At 38.1% G+C, this 25,763-nt stretch overlaps 2 protein-coding genes across 5 annotated transcripts in view; one reads left to right on the plus strand and one right to left on the minus strand.

Moving 5' to 3' along the window:
* Positions 1-867: 867 nt before the first annotated feature.
* Positions 868-9,150, minus strand: LOC123961655 (dynein axonemal intermediate chain 4-like). Its single transcript, XM_046037193.1, has 17 exons — positions 8,932-9,150; positions 8,644-8,806; positions 7,653-7,816; positions 7,075-7,187; positions 6,632-6,788; positions 6,278-6,417; positions 5,722-5,871; positions 5,378-5,560; positions 5,065-5,219; positions 4,589-4,675; positions 4,145-4,299; positions 3,855-4,015; positions 2,745-2,860; positions 2,429-2,527; positions 1,907-2,133; positions 1,621-1,774; positions 868-1,156 (listed from the first exon to the last, which is right to left on the minus strand). The coding sequence occupies exons 1-17, from the start codon at positions 8,970-8,972 to the stop codon at positions 1,112-1,114; spliced, it is 2,310 nt and encodes a 769-aa protein (XP_045893149.1). The 5' UTR covers positions 8,973-9,150; the 3' UTR covers positions 868-1,111.
* LOC123961654 (AP-3 complex subunit beta-2) overlaps positions 8,717-25,763 on the plus strand; it is a 51,842-nt gene continuing 34,795 nt past the window's right edge. For 2 of the 4 annotated variants that reach the window (XM_046037189.1, XM_046037190.1), the window contains exon 1: positions 11,451-11,691. In XM_046037189.1, the coding sequence (XP_045893145.1) occupies positions 11,579-11,691 (113 nt within the window). In that variant the 5' untranslated portion in view covers positions 11,451-11,578. Of the gene's footprint in view, positions 8,868-9,078; positions 9,219-11,450; positions 11,692-25,763 lie in introns of those variants that run through there. The other 2 variants (XM_046037191.1, XM_046037192.1) reach the window with 2 other exon arrangements.

A 25,763-nucleotide genomic window follows, 5' to 3' on the forward strand; every position in this document is an offset into this window, starting at 1 on the left:
TTGTTTCTTGTGTGTTAAAATCTAATTAAATTCTAGTATCCCAATTTGTTCTAACATATTTCTGCTTGATCATATTTCATTACATGTTTATGTACATACTCTTGGGTTTTTCCATTGTTAAAGCTTAAACTCTGCTTTCAGATAAGACCTGTGTGTTAAAAATGATTTAATAATATGAATCTTTATTAAGGTCTTCGTTGAACTGATTAAAACATGTTTAGATAATGTTTGAAAATGTGATTGATTATGATAAAACTGAATAAAAAAATCACAGATATTGGAGATTTTAGAAAACAGTCCAACCATTCTGGCAGTGGCTTCAAACACAAAAGTAAAGTATTTGACGCACACAACTCTCACTGATCATGAGCATGAAAACAGTGCTCAGTTTAAATCTCTGTTGTTTAAACATTCATAAATGTGAACTGTCAGTAGTACTCCCTACTACTACCTACTTGAAAATAAAGTACACTATTTTGTCATCCCAATTTGTCATCAAGTCTTAAGATCTGAAGACAAAGAAGACAAAAAATATATTGGCTGTTGATCTGAATGTACCTTTTGAATCCCACAATGCATTTGAAGACTGTCCACATATATTAATCGTCTGTGTCCCTCAAGGACATAACTGTACATATTAATTCAATTCCTTATGATTTAATTTGAAATGAAATTTGAGGAGAATCTAGATCTTTCTACACCTGTTGAAGTACAGTAAAATTCACGTTGTGACTGTCGTATCCTTGGTTTTGTAGTTATTTTCCACCAGCTTTTATTGTAATTCTTTTTTTTTTATCCCTTGTCTTTGTTCATCTGTTTCTATCTGTTCTGTTGTTTTGTTAATAAAGACATGGACTACACTGTATGAAACATTGAATGAAATATTTAATTCATACCTTTCTAGATAATTTTCTAGACTTTACTTCAATGTCCAAAGTTTCCAATAGATGGCAATAATGAACTTAAGAGAATTAACCACAATAACTCAAACCTAAAGTGGTTCTCCAACAAAAAGCCCACCTTGGTAGTATTACAAGTATGCTGTCAGATCTTTTTTTTTAAATGGCCAATGAATTTAAACTTTTACATTGCAGAAAGTTCAAGTCTACAGCTACCTGGAGACTGCAGAGTTAATGATGTCTTCCAAACTGTCCACCTGAAAGAAAGAAAAAGACAGTTTGCCCTGGGCACAGTGTACTGAATGTTTTACCCTACACTGGCTTGTTTTCTTGTACTCTTCTCACGCATACATTTTTCTAAAATTCTTGAATCTCATCTTAGCTTCTCTGGATCTTTGTTCCAATGACTGGCTGATGCTTCTCAAACCCTGTAACGGAGCTGATCTATGAAGACTGCTTTCACAAAATCACTACTACTCTCTGTAACATCAAGACCATTCTCAATAATTGTCTAATATTCTGCCTGTATCTACTTCCCTACTGCTACTACTGCTTCCCTGTAAAAGAGATGTATACTCAGCAAACTTCATCAATATAAAAAAAACCAATGAGGAATAATAATTAAAACAAATGAAGTAAATCAATATGCATGTGCTTATGTGTTTTTAAGTGTTTGCAATAGGTTTCATGTAGAATATCACATAGGCCACTTCAGTTTTACCTGCTTGCCTTCTCCCACACTGAGGTTCTTCAGCTGGTAGACAGTCACTTGTCCATTACTGTCCCCTACCAAGACACAGTCTGTCCCTCTTGCAAACAGCAGGGATGTCACCTTCACACCGGGTGCAGCATGGTGCATGATGGTTGGGTTCAGGCTAAAAGGACAGGTTTGTATTTATTGAACAATAGATTATTTCTGGCTCATTTTTCAAATCAGATAAAAACATTGAATGAAGGTAAACGAGACAGAGCTGGAGACATACAGGTTCTCTGTCAGTCTGACTCACATGTTTGAATTCAGGTCCCAGATGTCCACCTGTCGTCCATTAATGGCTGCAAATATTGTGGACCAGTTTGGGGACCACCTAGCGGTGTACACAATCCTCTGGGTGGATGTGAAGCTCAGCACAGGTGTAAAGCGGTCCTGCTTCCACAGCTGGATGGTCCAGTCAGAGGAGCAGCTCAGGAACACATCAGAACAAAATGGAGACCATTCGACGTGGTTCACAGGGCACTAAGAGAGAGCAAGATCTATATTTTAAAAATGTTTTCATTTACAGTAACAAATCAAATTGTAGTAACGGATAGCTGCATCACTAGTCAACACAAGGTATTGTGTTATTATAACATGTTATTCAGTGCTCAGAATGTGAATGCCCTTGTTAAGAGGGTAGTCTCATGTGTTATACACACAATGTTTAATACTACTTTTATCATAGCGAGGTATTGGAATATTCTGTCATTTACTATGTGTGCATTTTCACATTTCAAATATCACTGAATCAAAGGTTTTAACCAGAAGGACTTACAAAGTGTTTTTGGTAAGTGTCCAGAAAATGCTCACTGTTGGAGAAGGAGCACTTGTGTATGGGGCCCTCCCATGTGCCAGCAAGATAGATACTGGAGTCCTGCAGGACAAGAGCAAAAACAGGAGAAATATGCGATATATTTGGAAGAGATACACAGAGAGAGAAACACACAACCTGGCAAATATTTAAATTGTCCTTATCAATACAGACTGCCAGGATGAAATAACAACTTCACACAAAGGTGAAACATTTTTTTCCATAGATATATACGCTTTTTATCCTGAAGACTAGTCTAATATTTCTGTGACCAACTCACTGTTGGATGGAAGTCAACACAGACACTGGGAGTCATTGCTGGCAGAACACTGTCTGTCTTTTTCTTGATTCTAGCAGCATTCTTCTTACTATTTTGATTCTTTAGCTTCATCAGGTCTAAGGACACACATTTTTAGAAAACATAAAGCTTTTATGATTATTGTGTTAGAGCAATGCTATACAGGTTTAACCTCTAAATGATTCACATAATGATTAACAGCAAATCTTCTGTATTTTAACTGTTACAAGACAGTAAAGTTTGTAAAAAATAATAAATCAACATATATTTTTTAAATTCATTAGACAGGTTATGCTATAAAGTCAGGTCTAGTGATATAATTGAGTTTGTTGTTTTCCTGTGTTGTAAACTCAAAGCTCATCTGAGCTTGCTTTGCTACTAAATTATTAAAACAATATTCTAAATGGTATTGGGACTATAAATTGTTAAGACAAATGTCAATACCAATAGCGTTATTTATGAAAGGTCACCCAAGAGGGCAGTCTGAAGCTGAGGAGTTTATGTGAGGTGAAAGTTCATGGAATTGCCTCCGTTGCATCCAGGTTGAAAAAGACGCCAACTTAAGGTGAATTAGTTTAAAGCCGGCAAACAAATGAGGGGGAAAAAAGTAAACTAAACTGCCGAGGGTGTGTGCATCAGTGCGCTGGAGTCCTCAAAGACACTATTGGTGTGTGATTTCCCTTGTTTAAGAGTATTTATTTGATTTCAGTATTGATTTGCACGAAGTAGAAATGCTAATGATAAATTGTTTAATTAAAGCGGTGTACAGTTGATGATGTTTAATGGCGCTGTGTGCTTAGTTACTGTATAAAGGTGTCTACTTAGTATTAGACGTGACAATGTGGTTTGTGTTGTGTGTTTTATTTACACTATTATGGTGTTAATGGTTAAAATTTCAATTTTATTTAATGAAGTTAGTGTTCAGTATAATATTGTTTGTAATGCTTAAGACTTATAATTAACAGATATTCATCAAACACTTGTGGTTAAACTTTAATTACTATTATTGGTTAATTGGATTGAATTTTATCATCATATGTGTTAAACTGTAATTACTCTGTTAAAAGCATAACCTGTTGCAGACTACACTACCTATGCAGTCAAGACCATTGCTGCAGAGGAGCCACTTGGTAATCCTGCCATCTGCTGACACAGAGACGAGAGCTTCTGCCCTGTCATCCTCTGATAATCTCATCTCTTGTGAAATCCAGTTCACCTGCCACACTGGATGCACATGCTTTTTGGGACACGAACTACAAAACAAAAATATTAAGAAACAGAAAAGGGGTTTGGTCTAGTAATTTCTTTTTCTTTCTTCAACGTGTGATGTCGGAGTTTATTTCCATGTTAACTGTCTACACACACGCGCGCGTAGTCCTCACCTGCTGTTTGCAATACATGCCTTGTTGCTTTGACTCTGGACATTGTAGATAGCTATTGTGCCATCATACATTCCCACAGCCAGCTGGCCGGGGTTGCTGGCTGAGAAATCCAGGGCTGTCACACAGCTATGACAGTGGTAGACACGCTCCGGCTTCTGCTCAGGGGGACACATTGAGAATCACTGTTGCTCCCAAAAGAACTTAACTGATAAATTGACTACATTATAGCACTTAACGATTTCACATGACATGTGGACAGGATGAGCCACCTGCCAACCTTGCGATTAGTGAACCAGATGCTCTACCTCCTGAGCCACAGCCACCCCATGAATTAAACATTTATTTAAACACACGACAAAAACATTTCAGGTATTTCCTATTACCACTGGAAGATGATGGCTGAAAGGAAAGGGTAAAAATTTATTAAAAAATGTATATAAATACCGTAGGGTTTTTGAGGGACCAGCAGCAGATCAAACCAGGTTTCTGGTTGCTGGAGTCAAAGTTACCATAGCCCACTGCCAGGAGATCCTTACAGAGGGTACAGAGCACATCAGACCTGTACATGGAGCATTCATTCAACTTTTTAAACAAAGAGTAGTAATCATAGAACCATAAAAAAGAAAATTTTGCCCATTTTAATTCTAAGTGGTACAAAGGGCAACTCCTGTTATTTAGCTATTTTGTTAATCATTCATTTGCTTTTAATCTTACCATTAAATGCTTCACACAGTCTAGGCACAGTTGTTTAAGTATGGTAAAGTGCAATCTGCAGATATATTAACATGATTTCACTCTTGAAGAGTGGAAGCAGTTCAGGCAGCTTCAACACTGAACAAAAAAATGCTGGTGTGCAGAATTTGTTCTGCTTTTAGAAAATAGCAGACGGTTTGGGTGTTTTGGTGTTTGGCCTGTGTTACCAAGTTCTCCTTATTCCAGGCCATGCTGGTAATGTTGCGTCTTCTGGTGAGCTCACAACTGAATGCCCAGAGATGCTCCAGAGTTGGAGATAAAGAGCTCTCCTCACTCTCCCCACTCTGTCCCTCAGTCCGAGTCTTCATCGTGCTGTCAGGGTCTTACACAATCAACATTATGTATGTAGTAAGCAGAATGCAGTATTCAAATACAGTTATATTTTATAACTGACCAAAATGTTTGCTGCAGATGCAGAAAGGCTAAAAGTTCCACAGGGTGGTGCAACAAAGTGAGGAAGTAGTGATAACTTGAGTTTACCTTCTATGGGCAGCAGTCTATACGCGGCCAGCTTGGGTTGAAAGATGTGTGCCACGATGCTCCTCTCCATTACTAATAAGCTATGTTGGAATGACTCTGACGACATGATCAGTTGTGGGTCAGGCTCAGCTTTTAAACTGCTCCCACACATTTCCATTTCTAACGGTGAGCTAATGGTGCTGCCTGAGGAAATGAAGAATGCGAAAAGATAAGATGCCTGTTAAAACAGCAAAATAATATTAAATCTGTTAATATGTGTGGGATTGAATACTAAATGTCTTGAGAACAGACGTTTGTTAAATAAGGACTGAACATTAAGTAACTGTTCTCCCAGGTGCTATTACCTGTGCTGCTGCTGCCGTTCATCTCCCTTCTCTTCTCCTGAGTTTCACTGGTGTTCACAGTCCTCTCTCCATAGTCAGCCTTCTCACTTTCAGGCGTCTTATTTCTGTTACAGAAAGAGTCATAGATGTCCCAGCTAGTAGCACTCGTGCCTGTGGACATGAGAAGGTTTCAAATAACTGTCCACTTTTGAAAAACTGAACACTAACCTGACCTGCACTAAAGCACTGCTTCTATCTAGATACCCAACTACATCAAATGAATTCATAACAATTGATTATCAGTTCAATTTTGAGATGTTTCTTCTTTTACTAAAACAGACCTGAACTTATAGACTTAAATTTGGATATGATTCAGACCGGTGACTTACTGCCAAGTTTACCTGTGTTTAATTATTGATGGGGTTTCATTGTCAGACAAAACATTTGAAATATGGTATAAGCTTAAGGTTTGAGTGAACTAAAACCACCACTAACAATTCCTATTGATGAATTTGGGCATGTCTACTACTACTTAAGAAATAAACATAACCAAAAACAGAGTATAATTAAGCCTAACCTTCATCCACCATGACAATCGTGTCACTCTGGACGTGTTTGTTTTTAGGTGCTCCACTGAATGTCTGCATTGATCGAACCACATACTTATCGTTGCCCATTTTGTTCTTGCAAAGCTCAGCATAGTGAATGTTTCTCTCTCTGTAAGAACAGGGTGAAAATGTCAACAGCGTGTCGCAACTGAAGAAGAGTACCACATGTCACTGGCTAGCATGTTTGCACAGAACATAAACTAGCGTGCACCTTCAAACGTACTGTACAGTGTGTGACAGTCGGTCAAAGACATAATACCACTTCCTATAAATCAGATCTTGTCTAATACTTTAGGAAAAAACAAATAGATGACTTTACTCACTTAATAGCTTCTGCATCATCAGCATCCTCTGACACAAAGGTGCTGGGTATGTCCAGCAGTGAAATGGTATCTGTCTCAGAAAGAAAGATGTCCACATCCTCACCCAACATCTCGTCTGTCACATGTTGTTTCACATTGTCTCGTTTCCTCTGCACCTCTGGCAGGGAACAAAAGACAAAAAATAATTATAAAGACTGAATATACATGTATAAAGTTAAAAAAAGAATATCTGCTGCTGTAATTTCATTATAATAGTAATAAAAGTGTATTCTGCTGCATATGGCAATATTTTATTGCATATAACAATGTAACACTGTATTTTCAATAAATTATTACTATACATATTAAAGACTCGTTTTAAACAATGCACGATATGATTATCACCTGGAGGAACAGTGATAATAATCAACATAATGATAATATATATAAAAAAGAATAGTAACCATATGGAGCTGGAGAATTAATTGGTACGCCCAGGATAGGAACACTGTCCTCAGTCTTATAAGTCAGTGAAGCTTTAGACAGGCTGGATGGTCGGCTGCTACCCATAAATGAACTGCAAAACAATGTCATTATTGAGCTGTAACCTTTTTATATACAGTCTATGGCTGTAACACACAGTTATCATATTCATTAAAAGAACATCTGCAAAACATATGCAAAACACACACACACATATATATATATATATATATATACATACATATTCATAAATATATGTATATGTATATTCATACAAGTATAAATCATCAATCTTTAGTGGTGAAATTATTTTCCCCCCACCATCATCACTATCACCTTTATCAATAAATTTGTACACGAGACTACTGAGTACTGGATTGGTCATACTTAACAGAGCTGGTGGCAAGTAAAATGTTGCTTTACTCAATTTTTCCTGAATTCAAGTTGTGCCACTACAAATGGGTTGCACGCCCTCCACAAATTCTTTTTCAAATTAGATCCATGCCTGCTGTTTGATCTTCAAATCAGACAGTTTTATATGAAAGTTACCACCTGGTACCTGGAAAAGGGTACATTAAAACTTGAAGTGGATTTTGAGTGGTCTGGTCCTGAGCTGGAAATCAATTCATCCACAAAGAGTGTGTCTGGTTTGGGCTGCTTGTCTCCTGGCTCTGTGTGATACAGGGACAGAGGAGTGACGTTATTGCCATCATTGTCCAACACCTGCAAAGACAGGAACCACAGCCAGAATCAGTTAAGCATTTACTTTACGATTGTCCCTCATCAAGTACGTTTTGGACAAATACACAGCAACATATTTTCAATAAAACTGGGAATTCTGACATTATAACTAAATCTAAATATAACATGAACTTTGTGTGTTTTGTTGTTACTCTTAGCAAGTAAATGTCACATATATATGTATTTTTGATAGAATTCAACTCATGCATAGATTGAGACTAACAAAAGCAAAAAAACAAACATAGGCTAAATCACTGTATTACAAACTATTGTGACTTTTAGTTATTTTCCTTTTATTTATTGTTTACCCGGATCATAGTTTTACTATTGTTGTTATTTGTATTTTTACTTATTTGTTGACTTTATTTAAGGCTAAGGCATCATGTAGTTAACTTAGCTGCTGAAGGATTAAAGGTCAAGGATGTCTCTGTTAAATATAATTACAAAAACTTAAAACAAAAAGAGGGGACCACCACTAATTATTATCTTGTGCAAACAGGTTAATCATCTTGTGCACATGTTGCAAAATTAACTTTTCTGCCCACCAGCCAAATGGCTAACGAATGTTCAAACTGTACCAGCTACTCAGTAGATTAGGCTACCATTGTTTTTGGCTGGTGAGTGAAGTAGCTACCATCAATTTGCATAATTTACCAGTATTTGCCTGGTGTTAATTTTGAGCCCTCCTTGTGGGCACAAGAAAAGAAAAAAAATCACCTTTCAGGCTTTTAAGGGGCTCCGTAAATATTACTATTGTGACAGGAAATAAAAACTTTGAGAATACTATTTAAACTTAACAGATAAGTTACCCGAACTGCTCTTCGGTGAGCTTGCTTGTCGCTCCTGTCAGTCAGTTTGATGTTGCTGCCACCGACCAAGATGGAACTTATTTTGGTTTGTGAACCTGTGCAGCTCAGCATGTGTCTTTGACTGACTTGATGAATTGTCGAATGAGTCATTGCTCGGGAAAATCTAGGAGAAAGCAAAATAACACATTAACATAACAGTTAGGCTAGCACAGCTACTAGTTTAGGTAAGCTAACTAGCTTATGTGTTTCTCATGAGTTAACGTTAGAACCACTTGTTGTGAAACTAACTTATGAACTTCCGAATCGAGCACCACGCTAGTTTTCTTCATTTTTTCCCACAGGATATACGTTTTCGTGTTCTGTGCGTCTTCCCTACTATGAAAAAAAGCTTCTGTTTCTTTTAATAACTAACTTAGCTAACTGAGTATATTTCGTTTTCTGCGTTAAACAGCGGAGAACCTGCCCCAAGCTAACTTCGCTTCAGCATGCCATGGCAACGTGACGACCCTCGCGCCCCTGTGTCAGTTTGGACTCCTCTAGGAGACATCTCGGAGGTTGAAGTTGGCTTCATACAGGTGGTTTTTCAGTTTACAATTTACATAGCAAAGTTTCCACAAATCTGAAACAGACTTTGGCCTCATGTAGCACAGGTCTGTTAAAACAGTACAGCAGTTTTTAATAACAACCTAAATATATGTGACCTGGGCAGAAAAAAAAAAGTTAAAATATACCATTATTATGATGAAAATGCCTGCATGTCTGAGTGAATGAAGGAAGGAGGGTCTGAATGGTTATGGATAAAGTTGACAGAAGATTGTTGCAAAATGCTTATTTCTCCACTAGGTGGCAGTAAATGAGTGAGATGCTTCAGCTTTTATTTTGGACTACTACAGTTTAGTACTACTATTACTTCTACTACTATTGCTTCTAGTTATACCTTATACCTAAAACTGCAACAACTACTGCTGCACGTGTTTCAGATACCATTCACATAAATTCCTACTTATAAAACTAAAGAAATCATAATAACTGTAATCACTCACTGCTACTGACCAACTATAATACAGACCATTTAGAGGTATTTGTACTTTACTTGATTATTTCCATTTCCATTTTGATCACTAGTTATAATCCAGTAATATATATAATAATCCAGTAATATCCAGCAATATATATAATTCTGAAATGGGGCGTTCTGCATAATACGTACTTTTTACTTTTGGTACTTTAAATAATGCAATACTGTTACTGATAACAGACTATTTTACATTGTATTACACTCGATTACACTGTATTGCTGCTTTTACTTAAGTAAACTAAATGAATATTGTCACAGCCCGACTCTTGGATTGCAACAAAAACGGGAGACAAACTAAATAATACAGTAATTTATTTGCAACAAAATAAGCAAAACCAAACCAAAGCCATGGATGGGAGGTATCTGTAAAATCAGTAGTGAGGGGGAGTAAATGAGTGAAAATGTGCTGCATGGATCTTGTGCTTTAAAAAGGAAACAAAGCACAACAATGCCAAAATGTGAGATGAGGATATCAGCCCAAAGACCGACTGCTGCTCCGGCTTATATACATCGGACAGACCGGCCAAATGTGTGTCCCAAGTTGCTGATTAACCGGCCAATTAGTTCTGCAGGCCTGGAGTCAGACAGCAAATCTACAGCAGTGTGAACCAAGCAGATCACAATACATCTTTTACCCCTGGAAAACAGAAATAGAGTAAGATACAGGCCTACCTCAAAATTGCTTTAGTTACTTTTTGTGTTGCAGAATTAGATTATTGATACAAAATATAAAATTTACTAACATATTATGAGATATCATTATAGGCAAAGCTACCCAGCAGTATATAGGATAAATTAAAATTTCACCTTTACCAGCTGCAACATTAAGATGATGTACACAATGCTGTATCACTAATTATAATCCAACATGACCATTCTGCATAATGAGTACTTTTTACTTTTGGCACTTTAAGTATATATTGATAAGCCACTACTAACGTGGGGCAAAAGTAACACTGCAATTTTCTCTGAGCCCATACAATTCTGATATGCCAAATAGTATAAGCACAAAGAGTACACAATATTTAACCAGAACTACGATAAACTGGGTGGACAAGTAACACTTCTGCATAGTTATACTGAAGAATCTGTTATCAATCAGGGAAAGTAAATTCACTCAAGCTGACAGTTTGTTTGAAAAACCGGTTTCTTTCGACCCACTAATGAGGAAACAATACGCAACTTCTGTTCTAAGTAAAATTACACTGAAGTCGTTACACATTTGTACAAAATAGCACCTGGTATTTATAGGCTAGAACACATGTGAGCTGTTGATCATAACAAAAAATATTTGTGTATAACATTATCTTTTAAAAGTTTTGAAAAGTGTTTCAGTCGTCACAGCTTTCCCCTACTTTTGTACTTAAACTTAAGATTTTAAATGCAGAACTTTTACTTGTAACAGAGTTGTTGTTTTTTTAACTGTATTATTGCTAATATACTGAAGTAAAATATCTGAATATTTCTTCCACCACTGAAAAACAGAATTAGGCTACTCAAGGAAAATGCAAGTAGACTTAGGCCTACCTCAAAACTGTATTACACAGTAGGCTACTTAATGCAAACGTAGCCTATACTTAGTGACTTTCCACCCACTGTCTGTGCATAAAAAAACGGTAATAGAGGAAATCTTGAGGGAACCTGTGTCAAATACTTCCGGACTACAATATATATAAAAATCACGTGACCAGAGCGTCATCCCTCCTCTTTCACCGTATCATCCCCCCTCCGCACCGAGCATCCCAGAGATAGCGGCCGCGTGTCTGTGCGCCTTTAAGAGCCGTATATCCTGCTGCCCTCTGCACTAAATCTCCATCACTGCTCTGTTAGGGGGAGAAAAAACAGAAAGCCACGGCTATGTCCGCCAGCTCTGCTTTCAACGATGAGAAGGGGGGCTCGTCGAGTGTCGGGGAGCCTGAGTATGGTCACGACCCGGCGAGCGGAGGGATTTTCTCCTCCGACTACAAAAGGTAGGGAGCCACCTGCCTCGGTGCCGCTTGACGCCGTTGTTATTTGGCATATTGTGTGAGGTATACCCGGGAAGCTAATGGCGGGGGAGGTGCGGTGTGGATGTGGTTTCCTGTCTCTAAAGATGCATAGGAAGTGCTTTTTAATATCTGTGGACAGAATGCAACATAAAATAAACCCAGACTTAACTTTATTTGCTATATTTGTCCGTGATTGAAAGCGGTGTCTGGTTTGTTTTTCTGGTCGTGAATCTCTCACCGTGATTTGGTCGCTTAGATGGCGGACCAGTGCCGGCGTTAACCTGTTTTATATGTGCACTCACTGGTCTGTGTTAAAAGCAGTGAGGTTTTTATATTGGCAGCGAGCATTTAAATGTTTGTGAGGTGAGGTGTGAGAGGCCTGTCTGGGGGGGGGGGGGATGCCAGGCCTCAGCTCCGGCTTTTCAGCACCACCCCTGCTGGACAGCGCGCAGAGCGGCAGCGGCTCAGCATGTCAGATACACAGCGGTGTAGGAAATATTCAGATCCTTTACTTTGAGTTAGGGTACTAATACCACACTGTATAACTACTCTGTTACAAGACCTGCACTCAAAATGTTAGTCGATTGGGCAAAATAAGCTCCATATCTTGTTCAATTTAAACATCAAGACATGGAAAGAATTATTTTACACCCAAAGTTGCCACATACAGACTTCTTATCACACACACATTTTCATGGTCCTAAGAACTAGACCACATCACCATTGTGGCATCTTACAAAGGCAACAAATAGTAACCTTGGCCTGTCATACTTGGTCAAAATACTGTATTTTTAGCTGGAAGTATTTACATTTAAATACTTCCTTATAATTGCTATATACAGTATGTCAGAGGTCGAATGCCTCTGGAGAGGTTAAGTGTCTTGCTCAGGGAAACATTGATGGATGTGTCACAGTGGGGAGTTGAACCTGGGTCTCTTACACCAAAGGCATGCGTCTTATCCACTGCACCATCACCACCCCTAAAGTATGAAAACAGATGTTTAATTACTGAAAGTATATGAAATCTGTGACCGATATTGTCATACATTCTGTCATTGTGTTACTAATGGATGGAATAATAGTGAAAATAAACTAATCCACTTTTTGCTGGGGAGCCCCTTGAACCTCCTCAAGGACCCCAGGGGGTCTCCGAACCCCACTTTGAGAACCACTGCTTTACAGGACTGAGTGGGTCCCCAAAACCACCAATTTCCCATGGCTCTGGGAGTTGTGTCTGAAGATATTGAACCCTAAAAGTGGCTTCCTGCCTAAGACGTTTTAGGGGCGAAAGTGACAACATTCACAATATTTATACAGAACTTATTTCTGGTCCCAAATAGCATATACACAAGGTTTGAACAAAATCAAAAATGATCACAGATCACATTTTATTTTATGGTTGAAAAATTTACTTTTCCGTGTTAACTGGAACTATGTAATGGAAATTATCTCAAGCCTAGTTTGGAATTTCTATACTGAAATTTCTTATTACTTATTGGCTGACATATATACCGATATGATATATCTGCCGATATTGGTTGTTATACTGACCAGGCCAATTTATCGTTCTAGTTCTACTATCCTCCTAACTGCAACATGCATCGACAAATTTCTCATTTTGGAGGACAACTTGTCAGTCAGGCATCCTGCACGGGAACAATTTGTTATCCCAGGAACATTTTTGCACAGGATGATTGTTCTCAGTCTGACCAAATGACAGTGCCGGGACTGTAGGGACTCTATATTAATACAGCAACTTTCTGATAAAGAAAAGCCTATAAAACACATTGTACTTCAGGTAGAGTTTTCTTTCCCAGCGTGAAGATGTGAGATGGCCATAATAGGTTCTCTGTGATTCCCAGAACCTAAAACTATCAACCTAAAACCTTATTCCAAATATCAACAATCTGCTCCTTGGTTTTGCTGACGTTGTAAAGTGTGGGTAGCATCTTTGAAAAAATAAAGGATAAATCAGTCTTACTGCAAATACAGTTGATTTTTGGTTATGGAGCAGTGGATAAGACGCCTGCCTTTGGTGTGAGAGACCCGGGTTCCAATCCACTGTGAAACACAAATGTGTCCCTGAGCAAGACACTTAACCCCTAGTTGCTCCAGAGGCGTGCAACCTCTGACATAATTAGCAATTGTAAGTCGCTTTGGATAAAAGAGTCAGCTAAATGAATAAAAAATGTATATTGGTTCTTTTTATTGCCATACGATGTCATTAAGGATAACATCTGAGAGACTAATTGGGCTGAGGGTTAACTGGCCACCAACTCCAAGTTGGACCTTTACTGTAGCAGCTTTTGCACACTTGTTCACTATTATTATGCTTTTTCTTCTGTAACATGTCAACATGTCTTACCTGAAAAGGCCCTCTGAAAAAATTATTTGGTACACTGGACTCTTTTTGTGTTTTGATTTGTTCTTGTCACGACTTGTGCAAGCAGAGAGAAAACATGCTGCTCTGCAGTTTTAAAGCGGATGATACACGGGGCAACTTTTTGAGCAATGTTGCTGGGCAATCTTGCTAGTGGCAAGTCCGACTTTGTTTTGAGCAGATAGCGGCGGTACGGGGCGGGTGGAGTGGTGAGGGAAGGGGATTACGATAGTAATCTTTACTCATTACCATTGACGGCAACGTTGCCCTGCACGATTGCTCTAAAAGTTGCTGTGTGTATCATCAGCTTAACTGTGACGCCTCTTCAGCTGTGAGCCAACTGACACCTGATCCAGCTGTGATCAGCTCATCATCAGAAATGGTTGGCACTTAATGTGATGCTTCAGAGGAAAGGATGTCTTATTTCTCTAAAGACACATTTCCTTGTTTCTTCTCTCCTTGCATGATTTCTTTGGGTTTCTATGTGCACCCCTGGTTGGAGTAAAAAAAGGATGTCATGTCATGTCATGTTCCTGATGTGAGTAATAAATACATATTGATATTGAGTGATTACAAACAATAAACAGCGTGTGAGAACAACGGTACAGTTTCCAAACACACTGCATCAGTGTTTCTATTTGTCAGCTTTGCACATCTGCTCAGTCAAAGTTAATCAAAGAGGAACGCTGTCCCCCGAGTCCGGAAGTGCTGAATAAGGGAATGCTTGAATTTGTCCATTGTACAGGCTTCAATAAAAGTGAATGGGAAACTATTTGTAGGACAAAAATGTAATGTGAACATACACAGTCCTGAGAAGAGGTGTAATCAAGCAAAATAAGTGAAAGCAGCAGTCAGGATTTGCAGTTTAATTCTTGCTTCTTGTACTCTCGCTGGTTATCAACCATTGTTGTTAAATGTTTCTGTTGGATAGCTATGCTGACTAACACTGCTAACTGCATTCATATGACTCATCAGTGCCCATGTACTGTGAGTTATTCTGCATGTCTTTAGATGTGTCACCCTCTGTTGGACATACAGTGTATCTCAGCTTCATTTGAAAATAGAGAGAGATAATCTGTTCTTGACATTTATCACTTTGATATTACAATAATATCCATGGATTCTTCTAGATAAAGTCTTTAAAAGTGTTCGCTGCATAAACTTTTTTTCCATTTTGGTAATGGTTTTGTGTGAGTAGAGGCTTATTTTGTTATTATATTACTATACCATATTTATTTATTAAGTTGTGGATATATGATTTGGAAACTTTAGTTTCTGGGAACTTGAAACAAACTTTTGTCCTTTTAGAGGTTTGTGTATTTTTGCCTGCGGTCATCTCACCTGTTTAATTGTGCATGTATCTCAGTTTGGAAACATGTGTAAGGGCACTGTTTATTGCCCCAGTGTTGCCTCACTGAAACAGAAGAGTAAATGTGCCAGCATCACTTGAACAAGCTTCACTAATAAATACTGCTGCTTCACCATAATTTACCAGCAGAGGGAGCTCGTTGTTTATGGATGGTAGATGTCATTTGTGGATGTGGAAATAATTAAAATAATACAGAGATAAACATAGAATAAAAATACCCAATGAAAACATAAAATAAAAACAATAACATTAATAATAAAACAGATTAGACATGTTAGAAATAAAAATGTGTGCTATAATAGTATAATTAATTAATAGATCACTAGATAAACTTTTTTTTTTTTTAAAGATAAGTTTTGAGAAGTGATTTAAAAGATGCCACTGAAGGCTGTTCGCTAAACGTTAGTCATTTAGCTTGGAACTACTTTTGGTAAAGTTCTGCCTTCATTAATTAATTCAAGTGCAGGCTGGGCGTTGTTATGTAGATCTCTGTTTGCAGAAGTCTGTGTCTGCTCAGTGAAGGCAGATTAACCAGTTTGTCAACATGACAGTGAAACCGCTGACTCGACCTTCATTTTTGTCTCCTTGGAAACACGGCAGATGTGAAATGTTGCTTCAGTCCTCAGACCAAGTCAAACCAATCTCTCTGTGTTATTACTCTGAGCAATAAACACGTGTTCCTCTCTTGTAAAAGGTATTTACTGCCATTCAGCGTGAAATTACTACTGTTACTATTAAGTTTAATAAGGTTGTTGATCGATGTCAGCAGTTATTTCTTGGAGATTACAGGCTGTTTGTTGTCTGTTCACGTAACAATCCTTTTGTATTTTACACGTGATGGTTGGCCTTTTTGGCTGTGGGATCTGTTTTTTTTAAAGCTGGTGAAAATGAAAAAATTTCTGTCAGATACATAATTTACCATGCCAAGAACATCTATGTATTTTTGGAGTATCTTTACTCCTCAAAAAGTGAAAAATTACCCTTTCTTAAAGGAATAGTTCAACATTTTGAAATTGACATTTGCACCTTCTTAAGTTAGATGGTATTTAACTAAGCCCAAATTAGCTAGCCTGATCTGTCCAAAGGTTATAAAACAGGCCCACCATCTTAAAGCTCATTAATTAACACATTTAATATTGTTTGTTTAATTCTTACTAAAGCCAAAGTGTAAAACATGACAAACAACAGAGCCAGGCTAGATGCTTCCCCCCATTTCTGGTCTTAATGCTAAGCTAACAAGATATTGGCTGTAGCCTTACTGTACAGATATTAAAATGGTGTTGATCTTCTCATCTAACTCAGGACAAGCTAAAAGAATTGTATTTACCAAAATGTCAAACTTTTGTTTCACACTGTCAGGTTGCCAGGCACCAAGTGGAGACAAGTCATTGCACCCGGCCTAGAAGAAGTTCAGCACGTAACCCCTTGTAAAACCACAATTTGTCGATTTTACACTTAAGCTTATGTACGGATTAAACAAACGAGATAAAACGTATTAAAGAGTGAACAGCTGTTGGTAGGTAGATTTTATTTCCTTTAGAGCCAGGCTAGTTTTTATGCTAAGCTGAAGGATGTAGCCTTTCACTTAGCATACAGACATGAAAGTGGTAACAGTCTTCTCATATAGCTCTTGGCATGAAAGCAAATAAGTGTTTTTCCACCCAAAAAACACATGCATCAGTATTTTAAAAAAACCCATCAAAGACAACACAATAAAGCTAAAAGTCTTATTTTGAACATGGTCCCAGTAGCGGATGATGATGAATTATCCAGCTTCAGGACTTGCATTACATACAGAGTATTATTTATTAATTTATGAAAGCTTTCATATATTCTTTTTGAGATACTGTCACAGTAAGACTCCTTCATTTAGAGAATATGAGACTGCCGCACTGCACCCAAAAGCAGACATAAAAGTTTTGAAGAGAAGTGGAGGAGAAAATCTTAATAATGCTTTTAGATAATAGTTGGCAGCTTTAGTCTTCTGTAGTCAGAATGATAAGAGATTTACAGAATTGGATCTTCTTAGGATGTTTTAAATAATGACTATGCTGGTTTTTAGTTTTTTGCTATTAGATGGAGATTATTTAGACTAGAAAAAAAAGAGATCAAAGACTCCAGTTTGTTAAACCACCAAAACTACTTACTAAACAATTGCAGAAATAAATTTTATCAGTTTTACATCCAACATTACATTAGAAAACAGTCTGTGCCAGGATAGTCACTGTCAGTGTAATTCACTGTAAAAGCTGCAGCCCCGGGGTGTATGTCTTTATAACATCACAGGTTAAAAATCTTATTAGTCTTTAGCAACTTTCAACAAATCTTTACTGAGCTGTTAGAGATCACAGGATGTGCATATGTGAATTGCACTTGAAGGCAGTTATTTTCGTTCGAGCCAAAAAGAAATGAGTGGGAGAGAGAGAGAGAGCGAGAGTGAGAGAGAGTTGTCCTCATCACGACACTGCCAAGAAAGCTGAGTCATCTAAGAAGAGGAAAAAAGGCACCTCCTAATATTAAAAATGAATAAGACAGGGAGATTTTTTAAACATAATGAGACAAGTAAGAAATATTTAAAAGCATCTGTCAGGTATCGGAAAAGGTTTGTTGGCAGTTAGTTCAGATGAAGGCAGCTAAAGAAAGCTGTGATAGAGTTTATATGAACGAGGGAAGCAAGATTTCTAGCTGTTAACGTGAAGAGGTGGAGCAAAGATGACAAGCATGAAGAGGGGGAGTGATAACGTTGCAAAAGATGGGGGAGGCTGTGTCATTGTTAGAGAGCTCAGATGGACATATTGTATACAGAGAGAGAGAGAGAGAGAGAGAGACAGTAGAGAGAGAGAGGCAGTAGAGAGGTTGGTGCAGCAGCAGCAGCAGGAACCACATGAGCAGCGGGAGGAGTCGCGAGAGGAGAGGCTTTACAGCAAATAAAACTCCACGCCCCTCTCTGCTGAGCATCCATTTACTGAGCAGCTGATGTCTGCTGCTTCACTGGATGCGTACAGACTCAGCAGTAACAGAAGACAAAAAAACCCCAAAACCCTATAGCACACTGGGGCTCTGTTGGATTTGGATTACAGCACTCAGGCAGCAAAGTATAGCAACCTTGCCACCGTGGAGGGGGAGGCACCAGAGCATTTCTGAAGAGCTTTGTTGCATCATTCGTGCAATAAATGTCCACATTGGATGTACTTAACCTCGGAGGGAAGGAGTACAGAATCTAACTGAAGCGTGTCTTTGCTGTGTGAAAACTGTCTGAGGAGGATCTGGAGAATTTCATAGACTCGTTCAACCGATTAACACGGAGGAGTGGCTTCAGAAAACTGCAGTCCTTCCACTTTATCTTCCCGGGATTCCACAGGTTGCTCTCCAACCTCAAGTTTCAAACATGACCACCATGCAAAAGCTGCTGCAGCTGCCGGTGAATGCGGTGAACATCGTGAAGACGGTGCAGAGTCAGGTCCAGGGGCAGGAGGAGGACAAGAGCCCTGTGCTGACCCCTGACAACGGGCAGCAGACCTGGTACAATGCTCTGCAGCCTGATGAGCTTCGTCACCTCCGATCTGGAGGTACGGGAGGTGGAGGTGGAGGTGGAGGTGGAGGTGGTGGCAGAGACCATGAGGAACGAGCACCACTGGAGGAAGGTGGTGGTGGTGGCAGTTTCCAAACACAACCTTTGCGGTAGGATAATACAGGAGAAGCCAAACCTGTTCAACCCTTTCACGTTACAGTTATTTTTAATGACGTTCCTTTCCAGGGCAGATTACAATGAGTGCAACTGCATGACAAGCTCAAAATGTTGAACCGACGCAAATTAGTGGTTCCTAGCCTGGAGGTCAGTAACATGTTGCAAGATAAATAATAAATAACAAAACAGAAAATAAGAAAAATATTAGACCTTGCTTTTCTTCAAAGCCAAAAGGGTTGGGGGCCGAGAGTTTAAACCTCAGAGTGCACAGATAAAAAGTGTAGCCAGGTGTATAGAGTATATAGACTTTAGTATAGACAGTGTATATACTTTAGGGTTGCAACTAACTAATTTTCATAGAGTAATCTGCCGATTATTTACTAGATTAATCGACTATTTGTTTGGTCTAAAAAACGTTAGAAGATACTGAAAATTTCGTATCTCCAACCAACAGTCAATTTACAATAATATGAAACAGAAAGTTTCATTGGAGAACCTGGAACCAGGAAATGTTTGTCATTATTGTTTGAAAATTGACCATGTCCATCTGACTAATTGTTTAACCGACTAATTGTTTCAACGCTAGTGTAGAGATAACATTTTGGAACATTGTTCTTCATTTGAACTGCTCGCCACTCATAGATGCAAGATGTGAAATGGGCTTTAGAGACATTGCTTCACAAGTCAGAAAAGGGGGGAACCACTGGCAATATACCTCATAATGCCCTGAAGGGACGGAGGATAGGTACCAGTTTACCATAATGACATGTATTTGCACAATGTTTATGAATCAGACCGATGGTATTATACAAAGGCCTTAGGAGCTGGTTTAAGAAATTAGACTGCATACCTTCAAGATCATCATTCATCATCATCAAAAGTGGAACTCTTCAGAAATAGATTTGCTTAAAGAGAGATATAATTAAACTTTCTGATTTTATTGGGTCAAACTGATAAACCAGATTATTTCAGTTTGACAGGATGACGGCTTTACTGAAGTACAGTCCTGGTTGGTTTAAGCCGGCATATGTCTGTCACAAAGAAAAAAAAACCCAAGAAACTTTAAAAGCATCTGCTTAAAGAGCCAGTCTATGTAAACAGCCCCACCAGCTGCTTAGAAATGCAAGCTGTAACTCTTTCAGTCTTTCACTTTCCACTCTGATTCATGCCAATACACTTTCCTCTACTCCTTTTGATGTTATTGCAGTCATGCAGAGCTCTGTTCTTGGGGAACAGAATGACATTGCATCTGAAGTTGTATCATTGAACAACAGGCCTACTTCCATGGAGACTTTCCAGCTGGAGTGTCCTGCTGATCTCTTGGCTTTGGTGCCAGGTAACCTGACCGCTGGTGTACTCTGTTGTACCACAGCGGGTTAAATAATTCAGAGCTGTTTGTAAATTCAGCTGTTGTTCGGCAGGATGGGACAAAATCCAGAGAAATGAGAGAACCACTGTTGGTGTAGAATTACCGTGGGCCCTTTGGGCATGAGCAGAGAGGTATAAACCCTGCAGGTGCTCAAGCTGACTTTATTTCTTAAAATAATTCAACTGTGGCATTTATAGTTTGTTAAAATACATCATGGTTGAGCAGGCAGACTGTGAACCATCCGGGGTTTTTCTTTCCTGAAACTGCTTGGGAGTATTTTGTTATCTGGTATTTTCATAACTTGTAGATCTAACCTTTTCATTGTTATTGGATCTTTTATTCCACTGACTCCACTATGTCATGTGCTCTACACCTTTTCCTTCAACTGTAACGTCACTGATCTGTTTTTAAGAAACCATATGTGCCACCAGTACTACTAACCGTAACACTTTACTTACAATACACGTGAAACTTGCACTCTGTGGTTGCATATAGCTTATAATTCCACTTTGACAGATTTATTGTTTGGCCAGCGTCACAGCAAATGTAATCAATGTTTTCAGGTCCAGTTTTCATTATATCTACAAAAAGCCTGTTTGTCATCAAATAAGCCACATGAATCCTTATCACTTTATTAATTAGCGAGCCTAATCAAGGTGGTAAATAGACACAAGCTGTATAACAAATTAAGTCTTTCTTTGGAAAGTTTCTTTACTCTAAAGCCATCCTTTAACTCGAACCATCACATTTTGGCAGTTAAAACATTGATAGAGTCCGGTAAATTCTCCAATTTACCTGTCAGTTTTGGCATGTAATCATAATTTAGTGAGTGACTTTCTGTTTCCTAGAATGCGATAACCTCCAGAGAAATGATGTGAGCTCTTTGCTTTCAGCTGTCTTACATGTAAGGACAGAGAGTGAGAGTGAGATACTAAGAATAAGGTCAGAGCAACATCATGTTGCAGCAGTGTGGTTCAATGAGGCTGTTCTCAACAGAAAATTTGCCTCTTTTACAGTCAGATTCTTTCACGTGTGATTTCTGAATATCAGCGCAAAATTGTGAGTCTTGAAAGACGCTCAGAGGACAAAATGTGATGCCCTTGCTTAATGATGATTTACTGAAATTTTTTAGCCATGATTGCGTGGCTGTAGGTCTCTCAGTGAGTCACTGTGGTCCAGACTGAAATCTCTCAGCAGTACTGGATTATAGTATTGTCATTAAATTTTCAGTTTTAAGTAAATATCTCGACAACTATTCAACGATTGTCCCCCTCAGGATGCACTGCAACAACATCAGTTAAATATTTTAATTTGTCCAATAGTTTGATTTAATTATCTGTTAAACTAGAGACATTCCCAGCCCAAATTAGCAAAAGTTAGCTGATTTAAACTAAGATGAAAAAACAGTATAAATGCCATAACATCTGCATGTCAGCATTGTCATTGTGAGCATGTTAGCATACTGATGTTAGCATTTAGCATGACTGTTGACTCTTGTTTTGATATCATTCCATAACTGCATTGCATCTATATGGCATCTACATATGAGCAGTTATTAACAGGAATAAGAAACACACACATATATCCAATTAACAAATCTGGCATAGAAATCTAATACCTATCACCACTTGCTGATTTTTTAAAATGTGTTTTTGGGCTTTTCTTTTAATATTTTGTCTTTATGTATAGTCACTGAAAAAGAAAAAAACAATTCAGATTCAGAAGTTGACATCAGCTTGAGGTCTCAGGCTGTGAGTTGATAAAAATGTTCACATATCTGGAGTCATGCCCAGAGGCCGCGACCCATCATCACAATTTCACAGGAAGAAATGAACCAGTGGGACCTTCGTTTTTGCTAGAAATCAGCATGAGTGTTACTCATCCTCATGTCTGGGCTTTCAGTGCTTTGGGGAAGTTATCTTAGCATTTTTTCAGTTTGTTTTTTAATTTGTTTCTGGACACAGCCATATTTGTTACCAAGAAACCAGCGTCAGTTCACTGCTCGGGTTCCAAAAATAATCCATCACAAACAGAATTTTATAGATACTGTCAGGTTTTAATTTGACACTCTTTGATGAATTTAGGGTTTGAAGTGTGTGACAGAGTTAACTATATTATTCATGTGATGAAATGTTTAACACTTTCATGCTTGATGGAGATGAAAGTCTTTCATCGCACACAGAAACACACTTGCGCGCACGCACACACACACACACGCACGCACAAATCTATTGTGTTCTGCAGTAGCCTCCTCCTCAAAGACTGTAAGGCCTCCATTCACTGCTCTCACATGACCAAAACGGATGAAATGTACAGTATACCCCAACAACCTCCCACTCATACAGAGGAATGATGTAAATGATGTAAAACTTCTGTATTATGTAGAATGACGATGTAAATAGCACATCAGTCGAACTAGTTTAAGTAGTCTTTACATTTCAGTAAAGTATAAAGAGCAGTACTCAGATCATGTAAGAGCTGCACAATCTTTTAAATTTGTTATTACTTATAGAAAATCTTTAGATTTTTAAAAATCTGCATCAGCTTTAAAATACACATTTCAGAAGTTTGTGTAAGGATACCTCAAATCAGTAAATTAGGACTTTATACAAAGATGAATTCTGCCACATTTTAAAGAAGTTAAGACATGTGATTATTAACATATGTCCATTTATATATAGCTATGATGTACATTAAAACACCAGTGAAACTTTTTCCAGGATCATCCCAATATGCTGTCACACAGCTGTGCAAGAAGAGAATTGTTAACAACGGGCTTACGGGGATGATGAGGCAGGCAAAGGTCAAAACCAGAGAAAACCAACCAGGAGCAGGCAAAATCCAAAAACAGGCAATATCCAAGAAAACAAAGAACACTAAGAGAACAAAACCCTAAGAAAGGCTGGACACAGGTGAAACTAATCAGGTTGGGGCAGACAATCAAATCTGTCGGAAAACGCCAGAAAGGATGACTTACAAAACAAAACCATAACATGCACCACAATTAGGCAATTAGGCACTTGGTGACGCTATCCACACCGAAAAAAATCTATTTTTCTTTGGCCTGAACTTTCCACTACTGAAATTATTTTTGTAGTTTTTGAGATATCCTGCTAATGAACAAAATTAACAAATAGGACAAAAAAACAAACTCTTCTCATTTCAAACAAGTTTATTCAACCCCGTAGGGAAATTCAGTCTTCAGTCTTCCAGTCATATAAAACAAAAACAAAAAAGGCAACCACAATTAATCAAATATTCAGACACCCTGACAACATATCAGCATTCGGGCCCCCGAGCAAAGCAGTGAATACTGAGGTTGCCATGCGTGGACCAAGCAGAGACCGTAATTCAAGGAAACTCTTCTGCTGCATATACTACATTTATATAAGAGCACCCAGTGACTGAATTGCATTGTATCCACCAGGTAACTCCTCTTAAATACCAGTGTGTGGAGCATGAAACAGAGCCACGGTCCTCTTTTCATAGCAGCTCATAATCCCAGGAGTAGTTCACTGTGTTTCCACAGCTCAGCACCACAGACCTTCAGTCTCTCGTGGAAAATTGATGCAAAACTGAGATGCAACAAAGGCACTGCAGGAAGGCAGGCAATCACTTAACTTTTATTTTATTGCATCCTTTGTTGCCTTGGTAACTAGTTGAGGGAAATGTACGCCTCCGCAGCTATTTAATCTCCCAAAACCAAACCCCACCCTTAATTCCCAGACCTCTAAATTACAAATTTAATCTCTGACTCTTTCAGTTAGTGGACTCTTACTGTTTGGTAGTTTTTACTTTAAAGTTTTTGTTTATGAATATAAGCTGGCAAACTGACACCAACACATAGGCTGCACATGGAAACTACAGCAGTTGTGAACTAGTGAGGTGGTGGTGTTGTTTATAACAATTGGACATAAATGTTGTCATACCACATGGTTTTTTAGATACAACATATATTTTCACCTCATCAAATTCCAAGCATTATATCAGTGTAAATGATGCACATTACATGATATTATATGTTTGGGGCAGTGATGTTAGACGTTATCTTAGAAGCATGATTTATATATGTAGTCTGCGTGCAGTCGATATAGATTAAGGGTTGATTTTTGATTAAATGTTTATGGGTGTACAAGTACCATTTTATGTCCTAATCAGCAGTTATATATGTTACTTTAAAGCAACAAACTAACTAAAAATATGAAATGTACCACTATTGCTTTCATGAATTGGAAGAAGGTGAAGTAATTATTGCATTTTGTTACTTGATAATAGGGAGCAGCAAAACAGATATTTAGGCAGTTTGAAAATTTTATTGATCAGCATTTCAGCCTTGGATCCCGTCTGCACTCACCAGTGCTGTTTGCAGGTTCCGCCTGGCAGGTTTTGTAGAAACTGTCAGAGTTGTTTATATTGCTGTAGGGTGGAGATGTCATCTTAGATCCACTCAAAGGACCCTTCTTCTCATGTGTGAGGTGAATTCCCATCATCTCTGACAAGGATCAGGTCAGTGGAGTGAATGAATAGGAAATTCACTTCCAGAACCGTAGCCGTTCGAAAAGTTGGTGGTCGCTGTTGAGCACTATGCATGATGCCCAGAGCATGAATCCTAATAACTTTAGTGATCCCCTAATTTCTCATCTAGCTCCAACAGCAGGTCAAAATGCTAAATTAAGATGGCGACAATGGCTAAATATTATACCTGTTAAACATCAGGGGGTTAATACATGGATGTATAAAGAGAAAAGTGGTTAACATTGTCATTGTGAGCATGTTAGCATGTGATGTTCGCATTTAGCTCAAAGGACAAAAAGGAAGCCAAAACTGTTTTTTAAACATTAGCGGCTAGACAAGAACTTTGAACTCTGAATAAATGATCTATTTATATGTAAAATTGTGTGATTTAAAGTGGGAACTGTAGATAAGATACAGATAAGATACAATATGCTTATATATATATATATATATATATATATATATATATATGTAGTACATTACCACAAGCAGGTAATCAGTAATGGAGTTACTTCTCAAATCTGACAATTAATCGATTGAATGTCAGAAATTGTATAAAAAAAGAAAAAAAGTTGCACTCTTTGGGATTTGTGCTTGATAAATAATTTACAGTTAATGAATTATCAAAATATTTGCTGATTCATTTTCTGTCTATGGACTAATCGTGTCAGCACTAAAATCTTTTTTCTCATAGCCTAATGTTTGGTTATCGAGTTACCTAAATAATAAAGAA

This window comes from Micropterus dolomieu, linkage group LG22 (genome assembly GCF_021292245.1).
Source record: "Micropterus dolomieu isolate WLL.071019.BEF.003 ecotype Adirondacks linkage group LG22, ASM2129224v1, whole genome shotgun sequence".
Taxonomy (NCBI): domain Eukaryota; kingdom Metazoa; phylum Chordata; class Actinopteri; order Centrarchiformes; family Centrarchidae; genus Micropterus; species Micropterus dolomieu.